The 18,890-nt window shown below is 46.4% G+C and overlaps 1 protein-coding gene across 1 annotated transcript in view; it reads left to right on the top strand.

Annotated features, from left to right (window-relative positions):
- nhsl2 (NHS-like 2) overlaps positions 1-16,059 on the top strand; it is a gene marked incomplete at its 5' end in the record, with an annotated part of 50,346 nt that extends 34,287 nt beyond the window's left edge. The window contains 6 exons of the mRNA XM_071526507.1: positions 8,106-8,282; positions 10,399-11,536; positions 11,776-12,946; positions 13,645-13,954; positions 14,803-14,938; positions 15,723-16,059. Of these exons, the coding sequence (XP_071382608.1) occupies positions 8,106-8,282; positions 10,399-11,536; positions 11,776-12,946; positions 13,645-13,954; positions 14,803-14,938; positions 15,723-16,059 (3,269 nt within the window). The remainder of the gene's footprint in view (positions 1-8,105; positions 8,283-10,398; positions 11,537-11,775; positions 12,947-13,644; positions 13,955-14,802; positions 14,939-15,722) is intronic.
- Positions 16,060-18,890: the final 2,831 nt, after the last annotated feature.

Below are 18,890 nucleotides of genomic sequence, written 5' to 3'. Positions count from 1 at the left end.
GGTAGCTAGCAGCCAGCTAGCTGTTGCCATGGTAACTCACCACTCTTCCTCCTCTCTCCTCCCTAAAAAACCTGCAGCGAAAGACAGAGAGGAAACAAGAAGGAGAGAAAGAGAGAGAGTAGGGAGAGAGAGAGGGAGAAATAGAAGCCAGGGAAGAGGAATGGTGGGATAAACGACGGGGGGGAAGAGAGAGAGAGAGAGAGAGAGAAAAAGAGAGAAAATGGGAGTTTGAGGGAAGGCGGAGGAAGGGAGGGAGTGGGGGGAAGGAGGAGGAGAGGGGATACGGGATGAAAGAATAATGAATGAGGGATAATGAGGGAACATTTTGTCTTCCCTCCTTCCCTCCCTCCTTCCCTCCTTCCCTCCCTCCGTCCCGACACATCTTGCTCTGGCAATTTTCATGAATGACTAAAGTAGCGAGAGAAGAAGAAGAAGAAGAAGAAGAAGAAGAAGAGGAAGAGGCGAACGCAGAGCAGACAGACAGAGAGACAGACAGGCTGTTGCAGGCCGGTACAGGAAGCAGGCAGACAGGGTAAGAAATTATTCATTTTTTTTATCATTTTTTTTCCCACTGATCGATCTGTGGTTCTGATTTTTAGGGGCATTTTAGTCGTTTTCGGGGGGAGCAATTTTATTCAACTACGAAATAATTTGTATTGCATATTCGCAAATAAACACTAGCATTTCCTTGCCCTCTTGTTTTTGATTTCTCAGGCTTGATATTAACTTTCAAGGACATTTCCCCCCCCCCCCCCGATCCTCTGCTTATTACTGACCCTGGAACCTTGTCAATGCAAGTCTGTGCAGAACGGAGAGACAGAAAGACGGGCAGATTGTGTATGAAGGCCTTTACAGGAGAGAGAGAGAGAGAGAGAGAGAGAGAGAGAGAGAGAGAGAGAGAGAGAGAGAGAGAGAGAGAGACAGGTTGAATGTAGACTTACATTGTAGTACAGGCAGAATCCTTTGACTCCGCCCCCTCCACCGAGTCGACTGATTCTGGTCTGGCATCGTGACATGAAACAGCGGTTTTGTCCCGGTTGAAAAATGATCGGTCCAATGAGCACCGGGGGGGTGGGGGGGGGGGGACTAACGATTAACCAATCAGAGCCACGGGCGGGACTAACGCCGTTGTCAAGCTGTTGTCAAGCTGTGTGCGCCGGAACCAAGGAGGAGTAATAACAACAATGGCGACCGCTGTAGACAAGATGCTCCGTCTCTGGTGTTGTCATGGCTACGCATCAGCGTCGACTTAAAATGACGTCAAGATTCAGGCGGATACGTCAGTCTCTAGTGATCGGTTAGGGAAAATCAAATCCCCACCCCCCCCACCCCACGGAAATGGGTTAGAGTGGAGGCAATGCCAGACCGAAGATGGAAATGGAGTGTGACGAGTTGACAATTCTGTCTGATATGAGGCGAGCAGGCAGGCAGGCAGGATGGTGAACGGCTTGTAAACGTTGTCCTTTATGTAAGCAAACAGATAGACGGTGAGACAGTGGACCGACATTGTAGCAGACTGACTAACAGGCAGACAGGCAGAGAGACAGCTTGTGACATTATGAAGACAGACAGACAGGTAGGCAGACAGGCCGGTAAACAGCTTGTACATGTGTTTTTTTTTTTAATATGTGTATTATTTTTAGCCTGTGTCTCATAACTCTAAATGAGTGGTGCTCAACCTCCTTTTTTATTGGGGTACTGTGTTTGTTGCTCTGTTTGACCTGTATGTTGAGGAGTGACACATTATCTATCTATCTATCTATCTATCTATCTATCTATCTATCTATCTATCTATGTGTTCCTTTACTGTCAACAAACAGACAGACAGCGAGACAGACAGACATAAATAAAATTCTATCTATCTATCTATCTATCTATCATCTATCATCTATCATCTATCTGTCTATCTATCTATCTATCCATCTATCTATCTATCTATCTATGTGTTCCTTTACTGTCAACAAACAGACAGACAACAAGACAGACCTGTATGTTGAGGAGTGACACATAAATAAAATTATATCTATCTATCTATCTATCTATCTATCTATCTACTGTATCTATCTATCTATCTATCTATCTATCTATCTATCTATCTATCTATCTATCTATCTATGTGTCTATCTATCTATCTATCTATCTATGTGTTCCCTTACTGTCAACAAACAGACAGACAGTGAGACAGACAGCAATGAATGCAGTGAATGTAGACCGACATTGTAGTAGGCAGACAGACAGGCAGCTTGTGACATTATGAAGACAGACAGGCAGACAGGTAGGCAGGCAGACAGCAATATGAATGCAACCCCACTGTGCATGGTGAAGAGAAAGGCGAGTGAGCGAGTGAGACAGACAGACAGAGTGTGAATGCAGAGCTAGCAGAGAGAGACAGACAGGTATTCAGGCTGCTGAATGGCCGCTGAGCTGCAGACGGCGGTCTAATCCTCTCAGTTACCTGGAACGCTCCGGTCTGCCGGGGGAGGCTGACAGGGGGGGTGGGGGGGTGGGGGGGGCGGGGCTTTGCAGGGCTGCGACAAATCCCATTGGCTCCGCTTGTGTTGCCGTTTGTGGCGAGGTGAATCCGTCCCGGGGAGGGAAATTGAATCCATGTTGAAAAAAAGGTAATTGGATCATAGCCCGGCAAACATTTTTGACGCTGAGTAGGTGTCGATAAGACCGACATTGAAAACCTGTGTAAATATGGAGCCAGAGTGAAAGTGGAGCCGTCCGGAGCTGCTGCCTGCATCGTTTTGTGAAACTGGGACCTGAATATCTTGCTGATATCAGTTCAAAACAGTTCCCAAATCTGTTTTAATATGAATTCATCCTGTGCCGTAATATCACATTGTGAAAAATTTGGTGCTAGTTTGGGTTGACATTGAACTTGGCGACCTCCTGCACGTCACTCTCTGTCACGTGCTTGCTGCAGTTTTTCTTTTTCCTTTTTTTTCATCTTTATTTGATAGTTCAAAGTGGGGACAGACAGGAAATATTGTGTGTGAGAGAGAGAGAGAGAGAGAGAGAGAGAGAGTCTGGGGATGACATGTGACAGAGGTCCCAGGCTGAGCCACCAGGACGCCCTGCTGGAGTTTTTCAATGCTGGCAGACCAAATTATCGGATAATCATAAAATAGAGATTCACTTTGAGGTCTTCAGTTAGTGAATCAGTTGCCTCGTCTCTGCTGGTCAGGCTCCAGCCTCGCAGTCGGCAGTTTGGCTAAAAGCGAACATCTCCAGTTTCTTTAGAACCAGGCCTAAACCTATCTGGACCACAGCGATTCACAATCTGACCAGGCTGCCAAAATATACAACATGAATGATGTGATCCTTGATTGATCCCTGCAGGGAAACTAGTCTAGTCTAGTCTAGTCTAGTCTAGTCTTGTTTATTTACATCGCCCTTTATCACAATCAAGTCTCAAAGAGCTTTACATACCATCATATTCATGTCAAATACCATACCACATCATACATATACATACACATCATATACTACATCATATACATCATATACTCTCTTTTCTCTCGCCCTGCTCTCCTCAGGGAGGTCAGAGGTCAGAGGTCTGTGCCAGATATAACCACTAAAAATATGCCGTTACCAGGGAATAGAAGTAATGGAATTTTATATAAAAACACCAGAAAATAAAGTGTTTGTACATTTTGTTTGACGTTAAATATGACATGGAGAATTAGCTAAGATGGTTAAAAAGTAATTTTTAATTTCCTTGTTACTTTAAGGACAAGTGTGTTCTGTTTCAGATGCTACGCACAGTGGTAGAAGAGGTACTCAGATCTTTTACTTAAGTAAAAGTACAAATACCACAGTATAAAAATACTCTGTTACAAGTAAAAGTCCTGCATTCAAAATGTTACTTAAGTTAAAGTACAAAAGTATTAGCATCAAAATGTACTTAAAGCAACAAAAGTAAAAGTACTCATTATGCAGAATGGCTCATTTCAGAATAATACAGTATATATTATATTATTGAATTATAATTATTGATGCATTAATGTGTAAGCATCACTTTAATGTTGCATCTGGAAAAGGTGGGGCTGATTTCCACTACTTTATATACTGCTGGGTAGCTTACAGTAATCTATAATAATACATCACAGTTTATTAGTTGATTATATTTTGTATTAATAATCTGAATCTGCAAAGTAACCAGTAACTTAAGTTATCAAATAAAGGTAGTGGAGTAAAAAGTACAATATTTACAATATATAAGCAGCGAAGCCGGAAACACACCGGAGAGACACCAGAGAGAGACGCGCCGATGAATGAATCATCGCCGCGTCTCTCTGGTGAACGCTGCTGATAGCTCAAATATTGTCTATTATTTATAGGTGCAGGAGCAACACAAGCACTCCCAACCTCTGAACGGCAACTAGGTTAGAGATGGAGCAGGTGGGGAAGGGAGGGCGACAGGCGGAGAGACAGACAGGCACACAGACAGGGAATGTGAATGTGTGTGTGTGTGTGTGTGTGTGTGTGTGATGTAGCTCCCTCTCCGCTGGATGGCTGTGGACGCTTCAGCCCAAACGCTCTCATTTATTCATGTGCGAAAGGAGAAAAAGTCGAAGGCGAACTCAGTCGGCACTCGGCGAACGAGCCGAGCGGACGGGCCGACGGATGGACAGACGGGGAGTGAAGTGATGGAGGCAGATGGACTGGTGGAGAGGTGGAGAATGAGTGAAGGAGACAGACAGGTGGATCGATAGGCAGGCGGCAGAGGCGGGGACTCGAGTGACACTTTTAACTGCTTGAGACTTGACTTGCTGCATGAAGAGAAGACTTGAGACTTGACTTGACTTGGGTTCTGGTGACTTGGGACTTGACTCTGACTTGTACTCTGATGACTTGAAAAGGTTTCTAAAGTCTTGACTTGAGATCTTGTGTTTGTGTAAATGACTCAGATTGAAAGTGATGAGATTTGTTCCGGCAGACGACTGAATTTAAATTCTGTCTTTTCTGAATTTGTATGGAATGATTGAATTTATTGAAGCTGAAACTGATTATAGAAATCAAACTCATGATGCTCTTACCAAGTTTTTATCCTATTAAAACCATATTGCATTGAAAAGTCCTAGATATTTAGTTTTCTTTAAGATATTAAATTGATACTGGACTCTTGATTTGTTCTGACTTGACTTGCTGTTCTACATTTAGACTTGAGACTTGACATTAATGACATGGACTTGACCTGGAATTGACTTGGTAATCTACATTTAGACTTGGGACTTGACTTGAGACTTGTGCCTCAAGACTTGAGACTGATTTAGGACTCGAGCAAAGTTGACTTCACACCTCTGGCAGGTAGGGAATAAGCTGAACAGACGGATATTTGGCAAATAATGCAGGGAGAGATCATTCAAAAGAGTAAAACCAATGGGAGATTAGTTAGGGAGAGAAAGGCAGTTTGAATTTGATGTGAGGGGGCTGCTGGCTTTGTTTACATTTTGAGTCAATGGATTGAAGAAGACAGTATGTGGCAGTATGTTTAACATGAGAAGTGTGTGTTTTGAGGCTGTGAAACATTTGTGTACATGGATTACATTTGGAAACTCTTATCAAACAGACACTGAAACACTTTCCATGTACAGTACAAGTTGCACTCTTGGAGAATTTATGTGAATGCATTTAAAATTTATATGGGTAAATAAACTCGGGATTCGGGCTTTAAGGTGGATTGCACAATAACACAACAAGATGTGAGATAAGATTTGCCATCTAACAAAACTTTCACATGTTTTTTTCTCAAAAGTTGTCTCCCGGAGCGTTGTTTCCGGAAAATCTGGCTAAAACGGCATCTTCTGAGCTTAATTAGCTGAATTTGCCGGGAATGTTATGCAGTGGAGTGTCATCGTGTAGCGCCTATCCCGCCATTAGCTTGTCCTTTGGTCTCTCGGATAGTTCAAACATTTGTAATTCTGTGTTGTGTAATGCTCGGATGTATAATTCATACGCACAACGGCAACGGGGACACAAGTAGAGACAAAATGGGGAAAACGAGTCATCTGAGAAACCCACAGGAGGCAAAAGGAGCGACTCAGACAGACAAACAGGCGCGCAGGCAGGTGGTAAGTGACTGACGAGACAGACAGACAGGTAGACAGACAGGTAGGGAAGGCATCTGTATGGGAAACACAAGCCACAGACGGGTGCGCACCAGGAGAAAATGACAAAACCGCTGTCTCTTTTCTGTTTTTCTGTTTTCCCATTCACTGTCACATCGGTTTACAGTCTGCGAAACAAGTGCTTATTGACTGTGACAGCACAATGCTTGATTCGTGAACAAAGAGAAGGAAGGGATCTGTGTTTTGAGTCCTTACCAAGACCCAGTCAATAGCAATAAATACTGTATGTATGCGCTGTTGCTTCTACGCGTCCGGACACATCTCAGGTTGTTTTTTTTGCACCGGGTTTGCATCGGCTGATGCACTTTCCATCGATTCGACTTCATTTGATTCATTTGTTGTTTCGCCCCCCATCGATTTTGTGTGTGTGTGTGTGTGTGTGTGTGTGTCTGTCTGACTCAACATCCCAGGCTTCAGTCACTGAGGAACACAGATCTTCAGTGGACGGTGTCGTTTTGGTTGTAGGAGGGAAATTTTACCAATACGCTGGATCTGATGTAACTGTGCCTGGTGCTATAAAACAAGAGTGAGTGCTTACATATAGAAGCCAGGCTGACATGTTACAGTGCATGGAGATGAGGGAGAGTGAGAGAGTGAGGTACTGTAGGGTTATAAAGTACTGTAGGTAGCTCCTGTTACAGATGTAATCGGCCCAAGACGACACCAGAGATATAACAATAAGGAGATTGAACTGTAGGTTTCTCAGCAGTAAGTCATTCTGTATAGAAAATGTCAAAAATGTAAAACGTAAACATGAATCTATCTGATGAAAATGTGTTTTGTGTGGGATCTGGAAAGTGAGGCTCTTCCAGCTGGAATGGTTTCATCGATATTACTCTTTAAAAGGAATGTGTCACCTTCAGCACATCCGGATGTACAGTTGAGGTAAAGCCTGTTGATTTAAAGCTGCACTAGGCAACTTGGCACATTAACAGCTCCAAATAGCAGCGAGAGGTAACTGTTTGAAAAATGTGAAGAAATCCAGAAATCCTGTACGTCAGTAAACGTCACACAGCTCGCTCACGTTTCCCACAAACCGGCCGGTCTGTGGCGCTTTAAAGAGACGAGAGAGGAAAAGATCCGATGTTGGTGAGTCCAGCTTTCTCTGGACTCTTGATTTCCACAAATAGGGCGACTCCACAGCATCTCAGTGAGGATGGAGTACTCTTCTCTTTTGCAGCCCCACTTTGTTATTGAGGCTGATGAGACGGGTGTATTTTTAAATAAAAATCTTGCCTGGAGCGGCTTTAAACCTGAAAGAGCCGGACTCTCTCGGTGATCTTAATGATCTTCAGCCAGACTCAATAATGAACTGTCACTGATTCGTTTTAGCCGAGATCTATTTAGGCTTGTCCCTTGATCTGGCTGGACTGCTACTGGATTATGCCTCCTGAGTGCTCATTTGTTCTGTGAACTAAGTGAATCTTGACATTGCTCTTACTTATGATGTGACTTAAAGCCGTATTTTTGACTCATGTGCGTTGTCGCGTGTTGTTAGGGTTAGGGTTAGCGAAGGTAACTTTTATTTTTGTCAGGATGCGGCTGAAATCTTGGCACAAAGATTGTTTATGTCAGTGAGACTACCTGGTTAAATAAGTCAAGATTAAATCAAAACGGTAAAGCAAGTTTGTCCTGAACACACCACAATGTGCGTCATCCCTCATTAGATGTGTGTTGAAAATGCTGCAGCCTTATAAGGATTATTATTAGGAATTATTAAGACATATTTTCAAAATTTTAAATCAGATAATTGGTCACAGAATTATATTTTTCTCTAAACCACCTCCCTGACACACACACACAAGATTCATAATTCAATGTTTTATTGCCATGTCAATGACATGATTGGATTTGGTGTTTATTGAATTTGAGTGTTCAGTAGAATTTGTCCCCCTTTCCTGTCTCTTTCTCTGCTCCCTCCCCTTCCTTCCCCTCCTCCTCCTCCTCCTCCTCCTCTTTCTCCCCCAGGTGAAGGAGGTAAATTCCTGGGTGTCGACCTCCTGCAGTGCTCCCCGTCCCCCTCCCCCTCTCCGGGGGACCCCTTCCCCCACCAGCCCCGCTCCCTGGAGCCCGTCACCGACACGCCCCACCAGCACCTCCCCCTGAGGAAGACCCACTCTGACCTCGACGCAACCTTACCTGCAGGTATGTGTGTGTGTGTGTGTGTGTGTGTGTGTGTGTGTGTGGCTATTAAGAGAAGGACTGCCAAAGGAGCTCTTCCCCTCCTCCAACGTTTCTTCAGTCTCTTCTTATGTTCCAGCGCTGCAGATCACGTTTCTGCCCACATAACTGTGCCTCAGCCAAAGACAGGAAAGATGGGAAAGAAAGAAATACGCCTACCTTAACTTCATCTATGTAACCTGGTTTTGGGTCGATGCACGAAAACATTATAGCTCAGTTAGAATAACATGGGTACGCTCAGACTCCCGGTTAAAATGTCTGGCTTACTCGCATGTTAAACAGGTTACAGTGGCATGGAAATATTGCACTCCTTTCCCTATTGCTGTTCACCAACTGCGCAAACTGAGACTTGCACAGCGTGGTTGGTTACATTTTGAATTTCAAAAAAAAGAAAACACCACAGAGGTTAATGTTGGGATAATCATTTCTTTCCCTTTAACCTACTTCTGCTCAGTCAACGAAGGAGGGTGTAGCTGGCAGTTGAACCTTTTCATGCCTAATTAGTTTATTCATGGAAACAGGGATACTCAATCGCAGGGTATCAAAGGTTCATGTAAATAGCTTAACCTGAATAAGACCTTAGCTGAAGTACAGTCTGGGTAACTCGGTGCATGTCAACTTAGCCAGAGAGAGAGAGAGGGAGAGAAGGAAAGAGAGCTTGCCGTGCATTTCATATTTTTGATGTTTTATTGAAAGAAATGGATTTCAACTGGTTTTGCATCAAGACTCAAGATTAACTTTAGTAATTCAATACTCCTCTATCTCTATCTAAGTTATTCTATGTTAATGGCCCTGTCCAAACAACATCTTGCAACCCTCTTTTGGGTCCTGACCCATCAACTGAAAAATGCAGACCGGGTGCAAGCAAATTTTCCACTGTGGATTTTTCAGTAACACTTATTTTGAGTTGTTGATTGGAGAGTTGTTTGTCCACTCATAGAGCTGATATAGCTCTGGGACGGCTGTTCAAAACTTTCTAAAGTGTTAAATTAACTCTAATGGGTGTGGACTTATATATACACTGGAATAGAGTTGATTGTTACACTCTGAGTTTTAAATTAATGCTGACGCTGGGTGCTGACCACTGTCGAGAAGGATTCTGGTTTAGTCTTAAAGGATAAGGCTGGTGTTTTTTAATGCATTGCTTACCGTCAACAAATCCTATGAAAATAACAAAATCAACAATGCGTTTGCTCTACTCCTGTTACTTTCTGACTGCCCACGTACCGTTTTAGCCGTCAACCCGGAAGTCACTGGCTCCAACTGTAAGCTAAAAACCTTGAAACACAGCTCACAAAGACATAGTTTCAATTTAAAAAATCGCTAACTGTTACCACGAAAAGTCAGGTTGTTGTAGTTATTACCAAATCAAATTCAAATGGGAACAAATTCTTCATTATGCCGGGGACTATTTTCGGTGCTACAGAACTACTTTCCTGAGATCGCAAAGTGTTTACAGCCGGCTTATTAAGTTGTGTGAGGAAAAAGTCAGCTGGCCCAGTGCATCATGATGATGAAATATGCTGCAGAGCAGCAGCATGTTCTCTTTGACATGTTTTTAATTGTTTTTTAATTCAATGGAGTTCTATGGCTGCTGGGACATGGCTTCATTGGGCACCGGCTACATGGACGAGATTTGCTGGCAAAACAAAATCATTGCTGATTTTGTTATTTTCATAAGATTCGTTGGCAGTAAGCAATGCATTAAAAACCACCAGCCTTATCCTTTAAGGACTGAGAGCAGTGGAAGTCAGATATTAGCTGGCAGCTATATGTACGTCAGCTAGTATCATGTCTAAAGGACCCTACTGTTGAAGTACCTTTAACCAAAAGACACTTAGCTTCAAGCTGTTTCAAGAGTGATGAATGGAACTTTATTCATATTTTGAATTTATTTGGGGGTGTGTGTGTCTGGAATGTAGTTGTTCTGTCTTGTGAATGTGTAGCTAGAGATAGAAGTTGTGGAGTGTTTATTCCTTCTTCTTGGAAGTAAACTACACGTGTTTCATGTGAGTTTGTATGCTCAATTGAGTATGTTCTGATCAGTTCTTCCTCTTCCTCTTCCTCTTCCTCTCCGTAGATCACAGCTTGGAGCCGCCTCCCCTGCACCACCTTCGCCCAGGAACCATGGATCACTCTGGGCTGCTGTGCTCCAACACACCCTCCCCTTCCTGGAACGGACCTAAAGGTTCCACCTTTTCTCCTGGAGCGTGGAACGAGGCCTACAGTTACAGTGTGAACAAAGGCCCGGCAATTCCTCCCAAACAGCACAGCATCATGGGTAATGCAGGTGCAGGGACAGTGGGAGGGGTGGGGTTGGCGAGCGCGGGACAGTCGATGAGTTCGGGGTCGCATTCCAGTTCTTTCACATCTGTATCGGACCCGTCTGCCGGGAGAGGAGGGAACAATATGCCAGGGTTTTCCATGACAATGGCAATGATGGGGAAGCGGAGCGAGACAGAAGGGGCGGCGGCGGACGGAGGGAGAGGAGGAGGAGGGGGAGTTGGGGAGTCTGGGAGAGGGAGGGAGAGATCGGCACGTTCCATCGCGGCGGCGAACGCCTTCAAGTTCCGGGAGCGTTCCCTCTCCACACCAACCGATTCCGGTTCCTTCTGCTCAGCAGATAACGTCTGCAGCGGTACTGCCGGGAATAATGCTACAGGAAACGGGAACATTATGGCAATATCAGACCACCACCACCAACAGCAACAACAACATCACAACTTCCTGGGTTTGGGTGAGAACTACGCCCTCCTCTACCCGAGTGGGAGCTCTGAGGACAGCGCCAGTACCACCGACACAATCTCCGTTACGGCTTCGGACTACAGCGCTGATGGCCGCTTGCGCCTGCGCTCCCGCTCCATCTCGCTGAAGAAATCCAAGCGCAAACCACCGCCTCCCGTCAGGAGCGTCTCTCTCATGAAGAACCTCGGGGAAGCTGAGGGGCGAGTCCACCACGACGGCGGTCTCTACCGGGACGGACGGCCGAAGAGCCTGCACATCCCCAGAGACCACTTCCCAGACTTCCAGCCGGATTTCCTCCTGCCCAGCTCGTCCTGCTCATCCAAGCCCAGTCTGGGTGAGGGGGAGCTGGGCCACGGAGGCAGCGATGGGCCCCCAAGTCTGGAGGTCCAGGCACCAGAGAGGGAGGTAGAGACAGAACTGACTTTCCCCGCTCACTGGCAGCTGGGGGAGTGGAAGAACAATGACCCCTACAGGTAGAGCAATGAAATAACACTATTTGGAGACTCATCTACTGTATCTGTCTGTCTGTCTGTCTCATTATTTGCTAACTTGTTTCTTACTTTACTTACTTATTAAGCATTATGGAAGTTTAGAAATGATCTCTTCTCTTCTCTTCTCTTCTCTTCTCTTCTCTTCTCTTCTCTTCTCTTCTCTTCTCTTCTCTACTCTACTCGACTCTACTCTACTCTACTCTACTCTACTCTACCCCCAGGTCCCTATCAGGCTCCAGCACAGCAACAGGTACCACAGTGATAGAATGTATGAAAGTGAGAGGCAGCTCAGAGTCGCTGCTGGACTCTCCCGCCACCTCCAGAGCCACCTCGCCCTCACAGCTCTCCATGGAGACGGACACCAAGGCCTCCTCGCCCTTCAAGCCCCCAGGACTCATGTCCCCATCAAGCGGCTATTCCAGCCAATCAGAGACTCCCACTCCAACCATTCCACTCAATCAGGTGGCAGGTTCGGGGACACTGGGGACAATAGGGACGTTGGGGTGTAAGATGCGTCCAAAGATCCCAGAGAGGAAATCATCGCTGCCTTCACCCAAGGACCCCGCGGCGAGGTCGAGACTGTCCTTTGAGATGCCAGTGAATGCGCATCTGGAGCTGTCGTCGATCAAGCCAAAGCAGAAGGCGAGCAGGCGGCATTCTGACACGTCAACGGCGGCAAAACCTGGAAAAATCAGCCCCAGCTCTTCGCAAGCGTTGCCTGTTGTTACCCAGAACGAGCTGAAGACCATCCGTCTGCGCTCTGTCTCCCGTGGCGACCTGGAGGACTGCCCTGACGGGGCGTCTGACACCATCGAAGAAGAACAGCACGGCCGAGACCTAGGCGAGGACCCCAGCCCGCCCCCCACTGCCCCAAAACCCAGACCGCCTGTGGCCATCAAGCCCCCCTTGCCCAAGCGTCCCCTAAACCTCCTCCTCAAGTCTCCCTCCCCCTCCTCCACTTCCCCGCTTGCCCTCGACTCGCCCCCTGCCTCACCTGTTGACCGGCCTGTGCCACTGGGCAACATCTATAAAGTCATGAAGAAACCCAAACCCAAAAAACCTCCACCGCAGACTGCCACCAGTCCCTCGGTGTCCCAGGACCCGAACTCCACCAACACCCTACCTGCCTACGATCTCCCCTTCCTCCCGCACTCCCAGTCCCTCTTCGATCTCCCTCCTCTTCCAGACCCCCAGCCTCTCCTGGAAGACCCGGGGATGGAGCCTGAATTCGACCCGGACACAGAGATCCATCTTGGGCCTGGGGACGGAGGCTCGCTCCCCTCCCCCTGCAGTAACGAGGAGCTCCCGGAGCTCCAGGACAAGAGCAAGACCCTTCCCTCAAGGATGACAATCTCCTGTCTGGCTGAGCTGTCGGACAAAAAGAAACCCAAGGTGAGGTATACATCTCTGAGAAAATGCTTAATATGAGACAATACCTATCATCATTTTATGAATGCACAAATATTTGTTACATCTATTGTATTGTCAGGGCACTGGGCTTTGAGTCTTGCAAGCTTTACTATTGGTTGCTTGTGATGCTGGCAATCTAGGAGTTTAAGTTTATTCTACTGTTGGAAACACTGTAACTCTGGATAGAAGTGTCACCTAAATAATTGGAATATAAATGGAAGTACAAAGCAAATTCCACTAAATTCCACCTAAATGGTTGGTAAATTAGTTGTCCTTACATAAATAAATTACATCTCTTGTATGATATGTTCTATACTAAGTAGACTGGCACCTTTCAAAGACAAGGGATTCAAAATGAGTGGGAAAGTCAAAATGGCTATGAGTCCAATGGAACAAGCTCTGTTTGCTCTGGAAGAACAGCGCCCTCTACCTGTTTTGTGCTGTAAAGCAATCCAATAGATTTCCCTCCAAATCCGACCTGGTGGCTCACAATGTAAAATGCAGTGTAGAGGCCGGTAGAGGCTGCCAATCCTCTCAGGGATGGTCTTGTTTGTTTACGGTAAATGTACAGTACTAATGTCTCAAAATGAATGTGGTAATGATTTAATGATGTTAAAATGCTACATGCAGCACCTTTAACCTGCCTTAGCCTCACCACCCTCTCTCTCTTTCCTCTCCAGGTTCCACCCCCAGTCCCCAAGAAGCCGAACGTCCTGCTCCTGCCCTCGTCGGTCCACTCCTCCGCCAACGGCAGCGCGGACCGACAGATGCCGCAGGCCGACAGCCCTGTGGGTCTGCGGTCCCCGGTAGGAGCGTTCCCGCCAGACGACCTTCCCGGTACTCCCAGTGCTCCCGGAATTCCAGAGAGAGAGGAGAACCACTTGGGAACAGACGAGGAGAGTTCAAAAGAGTCGTCACTTCAGTCGTCTCTCCAGGATTCCTCCCTCACGGAGCTGGAAGGGAAGATGGCCAGCAGTGGGATTGGGGCAGGTAGGATTGTGGAGAAGGATGATATAAAAGCCTTTGGTGTTTTGTTCAGACCCGGGTCGAACAGTATTTGCAAATAATGCTTAATGTTTGTTTTACACAGAGGGCAATACAATGAGATCTAGAGAGTTAACTTTTAAAAGTTAACTTTTTGAAAGCAATTTTAGTATCAAGTTATCCGACACTATCTGGTGCCCCAAGTCGGCTCAGACAAACGCTAGTAATTATTTGCAAAAACTGTTTGATCGAGGGTTGGTTTTGACAGGGACTGCGGAAGTCAAAACTTTCTCTCTTTTCCATTTCATATACTCACTTTTAATGGTGGCCTGTGAAAGCTGCTACATTTGATTATTTTCCCTCCCTGCTGCTTTCTGCTGCTTTGGATGCAAAATTTCATCACTCTGCCAGAAGAGATTTCTCAGGTTTTGCAGCAAATTGCTTGAAAGTTGGACCAAATCAAAGCACAGAGTAGCTCATACTGTTTATTTTTATTTTTCCTAGTATTAGAATGCCCTAATGCCTTATCCTGTGCGTTCAGCAGTGAAATATTGAGGAAAATCGTACAAGTCTGAATTACCTGATATGTAACTGAGATTTTAGTGAACCAGACTCAGTTTTATCGCCAGAGATATTTACATGTACTATAGCAATTAGCCTTGGTAAAATTACAATATACTGTACATAACAGTACAAACAAAACCAACAGACATTGATAGACACAATGTATATAGCAAGCCACAAAAAACGGGAACAAAATCACTGTTTGTGACCAAAAAGTCAAATTTGGACTAAAATAAATTAGAACATGAATTAAGAATTTGTTCTAGAAATGTTCTCTCTGTCTGCTTTAGATGACACAGTGGATGAGACCAGCTCAGCATCCAATGAGAGGACAGTACTCCACATCGCCGAGGAAACGGATGATGACTTGTTGGCCCACACACCTACCACACACACCACCGAAGACCTGTTCACTATTATACACAGGTTTGAACATGCACACACACACACGCACACACACTGCACATTCCAGATGCATCACTGTCACGCCTGTCATGACAGTGAAAACTTATTTTCGCAGCACAAACTGTATTCACCAAACACCAAGCTTGCATGCAGGCTTATTATAACCCAAAGCATGTGAAGAAAGATGCATTGTCTAGTTGAAAAGGTGTGAGGCGAACGGAGCATAAGGTTCCCTAGCAACGGCTGCATGTACAGTGGGTTCCTGCACGATGGGCGGCTCTTAGTTCGTCCCTTTTTCATACTCTCACGGACACACGCTGTACACACACACATACACACACATGCACACGCCCCCACACATGTAGACGCACGCACACACACACACACACACACACACACAGACACACAGTGAATCACAAGAAAGCTAGTCTCTAAGCAACAAGTGTTCATGATTTTACCTTGCACGTTGCTGAAAATAGCATGAAAGGGAAAGAGAAGAAAGGGCGAGGAGGGGAAAAGGAAGAACAGGAGTCAATGTTTTCATCTCCTAGAAGAAAAGACGGAGTCCCTTCTGTAGCTACACGGTGTAGTTTAGTTTTTTTTTTTCCTCTAAAAAAAGAGACATCAATCTAAATGTGACTCACCTGGCTTGAGGAGTAAATCTGAGATTTAAAAGATAACAAATGTTGGAATTGAAGCAAGTCTTTCGTCTCTCCACCCACCTCCAAACTTTTGCCTCCCGTTCTCCCTCTTCTCTTCTCTTCTCTTCTCTCACTATCACCCCCCCCCCCCCCGACTCCTCCAGGTCCAAGCGGAAAGTCCTGGGTCGCAAGGAGCCGTCGGACTCCTTCGGCAGTCGCCAGAGCCTGGTGTCCCCGGTGAAGCACAGCACCAGCGGCGGCGACCTCCGAGCTCTGACGCTGGGCAGCGGCCAGCGGTCGAGCTCCCGCAACGAGAACTTCATGGCCCTGCTCCAGAAGAAAGGTAGCAAGTCTTCCAGCGGCGGGGCCAGGGTCTCCGCCATGGAGCTCCTCAAAAGCACAAACCCTCTGGCGCGGCGCGTCACAGAGTTCTCCTCCGCGGCGGCGAGCGCGGAGGGGGGAGAGGCGGCGTCCGGGAACGGCAAACCCAACGACCAATGAGCGGACGGAGAGTTAACGGAAGTTAACCGGATCCGTTTGTTGTCGACAAAGCTACCGACCGTCCAACCAATTCTACAATCTGCCACCCACCGGGGACCGGGGACTAAATGTCCAACCGGATCACTCCAACCACTGATTGACCATTTGCGCCGTCCAATCATATTGGAACACACTTTTGGACAAAATGGTCCCTCTGTATTTTCTGTTGGAGCTCTATTGTTCCCTGTCAATCTGGTCCCTCAAGGAAAGCAAGAAATCTGTGGAGAGCAGAGTTTGCTCTCACTATATGTCTAATGGAAGGTGGAAGTTCTGAGGTGATGCTTCAACACTGCACTGTATTCTCTCTTTGCTGCTGTGGGTGGCAGCAGGGGATTTGTTCAGTGTAGAGGCAAAAAAGGACGGATGAATGGATGGGTGGAAAAAACAGGGATGTGCCAACGCTGGGAATACACGGATATATAGAGCGGATATCTTTACTCCCGGCTGCTTCTGAGTGATGACGACAACCAGACTCCCTGATGACAACGACGGTCACCGAATCTGAATCAGCAGTTAACCCGAGCCACCGAAATGCCACGGTGGATCAGCAAATAAATGAGTCAAGACAAATAAATGCACATGGAATAAACCGAGGACGACGTGAGACTTTCGAATGATTCCTCCGAAAACCATCCAACCAGTACCACTACAGTACCAGATGCCTGTAGAGTTACAGGTAAAACGCTACGTGCTGCACGGTGTGATGAGGCACCAGAGGAAGCAAACGCACCCGTGAACCCATGAACATAACAGCTCTGTCTTCTCTCTATGGCAAACACAACGCCATAGCAGGCGCCATCACCCCGTCATCTTCAAAAGGACAGAGGATTCTGATCGGATGAAGCGCAGGATTACAAAGCTAGAAAATCGCTAACAGAGACGAGGCGCGAGAGTTTGCGAGTCTTGTCCGAAGACGAAGGCGAACATTCCCGAAACATTCCACAGTTTGGAAGCCGGAGGCGGTACCCAGCGCGCGAACGACATTTTTTTGAACGCAAAGCACTTTTCTTCTTTTCCTTTGGCATCGGAGGTCGTTTACATGACGCAGAGTTTTTTCCTTCAGACACTCGACTCGTGTCGATCATTATTTTTTCGGTCTTTGTTTTAGATATCCTTTATTTTTTTTGTGCTTTTCTTTTGCTTATATTTTTTCTTACATATGCTAGATGGCCATATACACGTTAAATTGGACTGTACTGTATGTATCATGTACAAAGATAAATGTAACGCATCAATGGACCAATATGGACAGAAACTGATCGCTGAAACAAGGAGTGGACTAAAAATAGACAGTGTACAGAGCAGCAAGCGGCTTTGGACTACAAACTGCCTACACCATGGAAGGAGCTCACAGAAAACACACACACACACACACTCACACACAGACACACACACACACACACACACACACAGAGACTAAGGAGTAATGCCATGGCACAGAAGCAGAACCCCTAGCCCTATGGACCTACCCACCCAAGTGTGTGTGTTTGTCTGTGTATGTGTGTGTGTGTGTGTGTGTGAGTGGATGCGTGTGTGCAGATGAAATCATGCCTGTGGAGTTTCTATATGGAGAGCATGAAGCAGGCCTGGTTCTGTTAAACAGGGTTTTTATTCAACTTGGTCTCTGGTGACGGGACCAAAGGACTGTTACAAACTACAAACAGACCAGAGGGGACCTAACGATGTGTGTGTGTTTGTGTGTGTGTGTGTGTGTCTGTGTGGAGAGGAGGGTGAGGAGAAGAAGTGGCAGGAATGAAGTGGTAAAAGAGAGAGAGAGAAGAGAGAGGGAGTACATGTGTGCGTGTCTGTTCACGTGTTCGGTGTCCTGTGTGTGCATGCACACGTGCGTGTCTTCAACGCGCGGACTCGCACACATATATGTGTGTGTGTGTGTGTGTGTGCATCACCCCCCCCCCCCCTTATCCTTAGGGCAGGATTAGAAAGCCCCCACCGCCTTCCTCCCTCCCTCCCTCCCTCCCCCTTTCCGGAACCAAAGGGATTCCGGAACTGGTGGAGTTAGGAATTCCGGAATCTGGAATTCTGTGATATCACAATGCCGAGCCACACAGTCACCAGAAAAGCGAAGGAGGAGGAGAGGATGGAAAATTCCATCGATGCAGCCGTCCGTCCATCGTGTCGCAGAACGAATTAAAGGGCCGAACCTCTGTTTGTTTTGCCCTCCTCTGTGCACGTTTTTTCACCCTCGCTCCGTTTTGTCTCAAAGGGGATGCGGCAGACTGCGCCACCCTCCTCCTCTCCACTCGTTCCTCTCCTCCCTTCATAGTCTCTCTCTCTCTCTCTCCCTCTGTCTCTCTTCTCTCCATCTCTGTTTATATACTGTCTCTCCTGGCACATAGCACCGTCTCGCTCTCTTTTTCTTTCCCTTTACACGTCTCTCTCTTTGCATGTAGCACAGCCTCTCTCTATCCATCCCTCTCTTTTTCTCTTGCCTCTTCCCCCTTTCCGCTCCTCTTTTAACCTCCAACTCCTCCCTTTTCCCATCCCCCCTCTCCGGTCTTCCGCTAACCTTCCCTTCCTTTCTCTCTCTCTCTTTCCCACACTCTCTATCTCTCTCTCTCTCTCTCTCTCTCTCTCTCTCTCTCTCTCTCTTCCCCACCTCTCTCTCTCTGCATTCAGTCTATGCATCTGAGCTCGGCAGACGACGCGACACCGGATGAATGTCAATGAATGACTGTTAAGAAAATGGATGCTGTGCTTAGTTCGAGCGCAAAAAAAAAAAATCCTACTTTTGACGCTTATATTCTGCCTTCTCTCTCTCTCTCTCTCTGTAC

The sequence above is a fragment of the Centroberyx affinis genome, unplaced genomic scaffold (genome assembly GCF_046629955.1).
Source record: "Centroberyx affinis isolate AG114_WGS23_722 - 3 ecotype Tasmania unplaced genomic scaffold, CSIRO-AGI_Caff_v1 ptg001416l_1, whole genome shotgun sequence".
Classification (NCBI taxonomy): domain Eukaryota; kingdom Metazoa; phylum Chordata; class Actinopteri; order Beryciformes; family Berycidae; genus Centroberyx; species Centroberyx affinis.
This window is presented reverse-complemented; position numbering and strand designations above follow the sequence as displayed.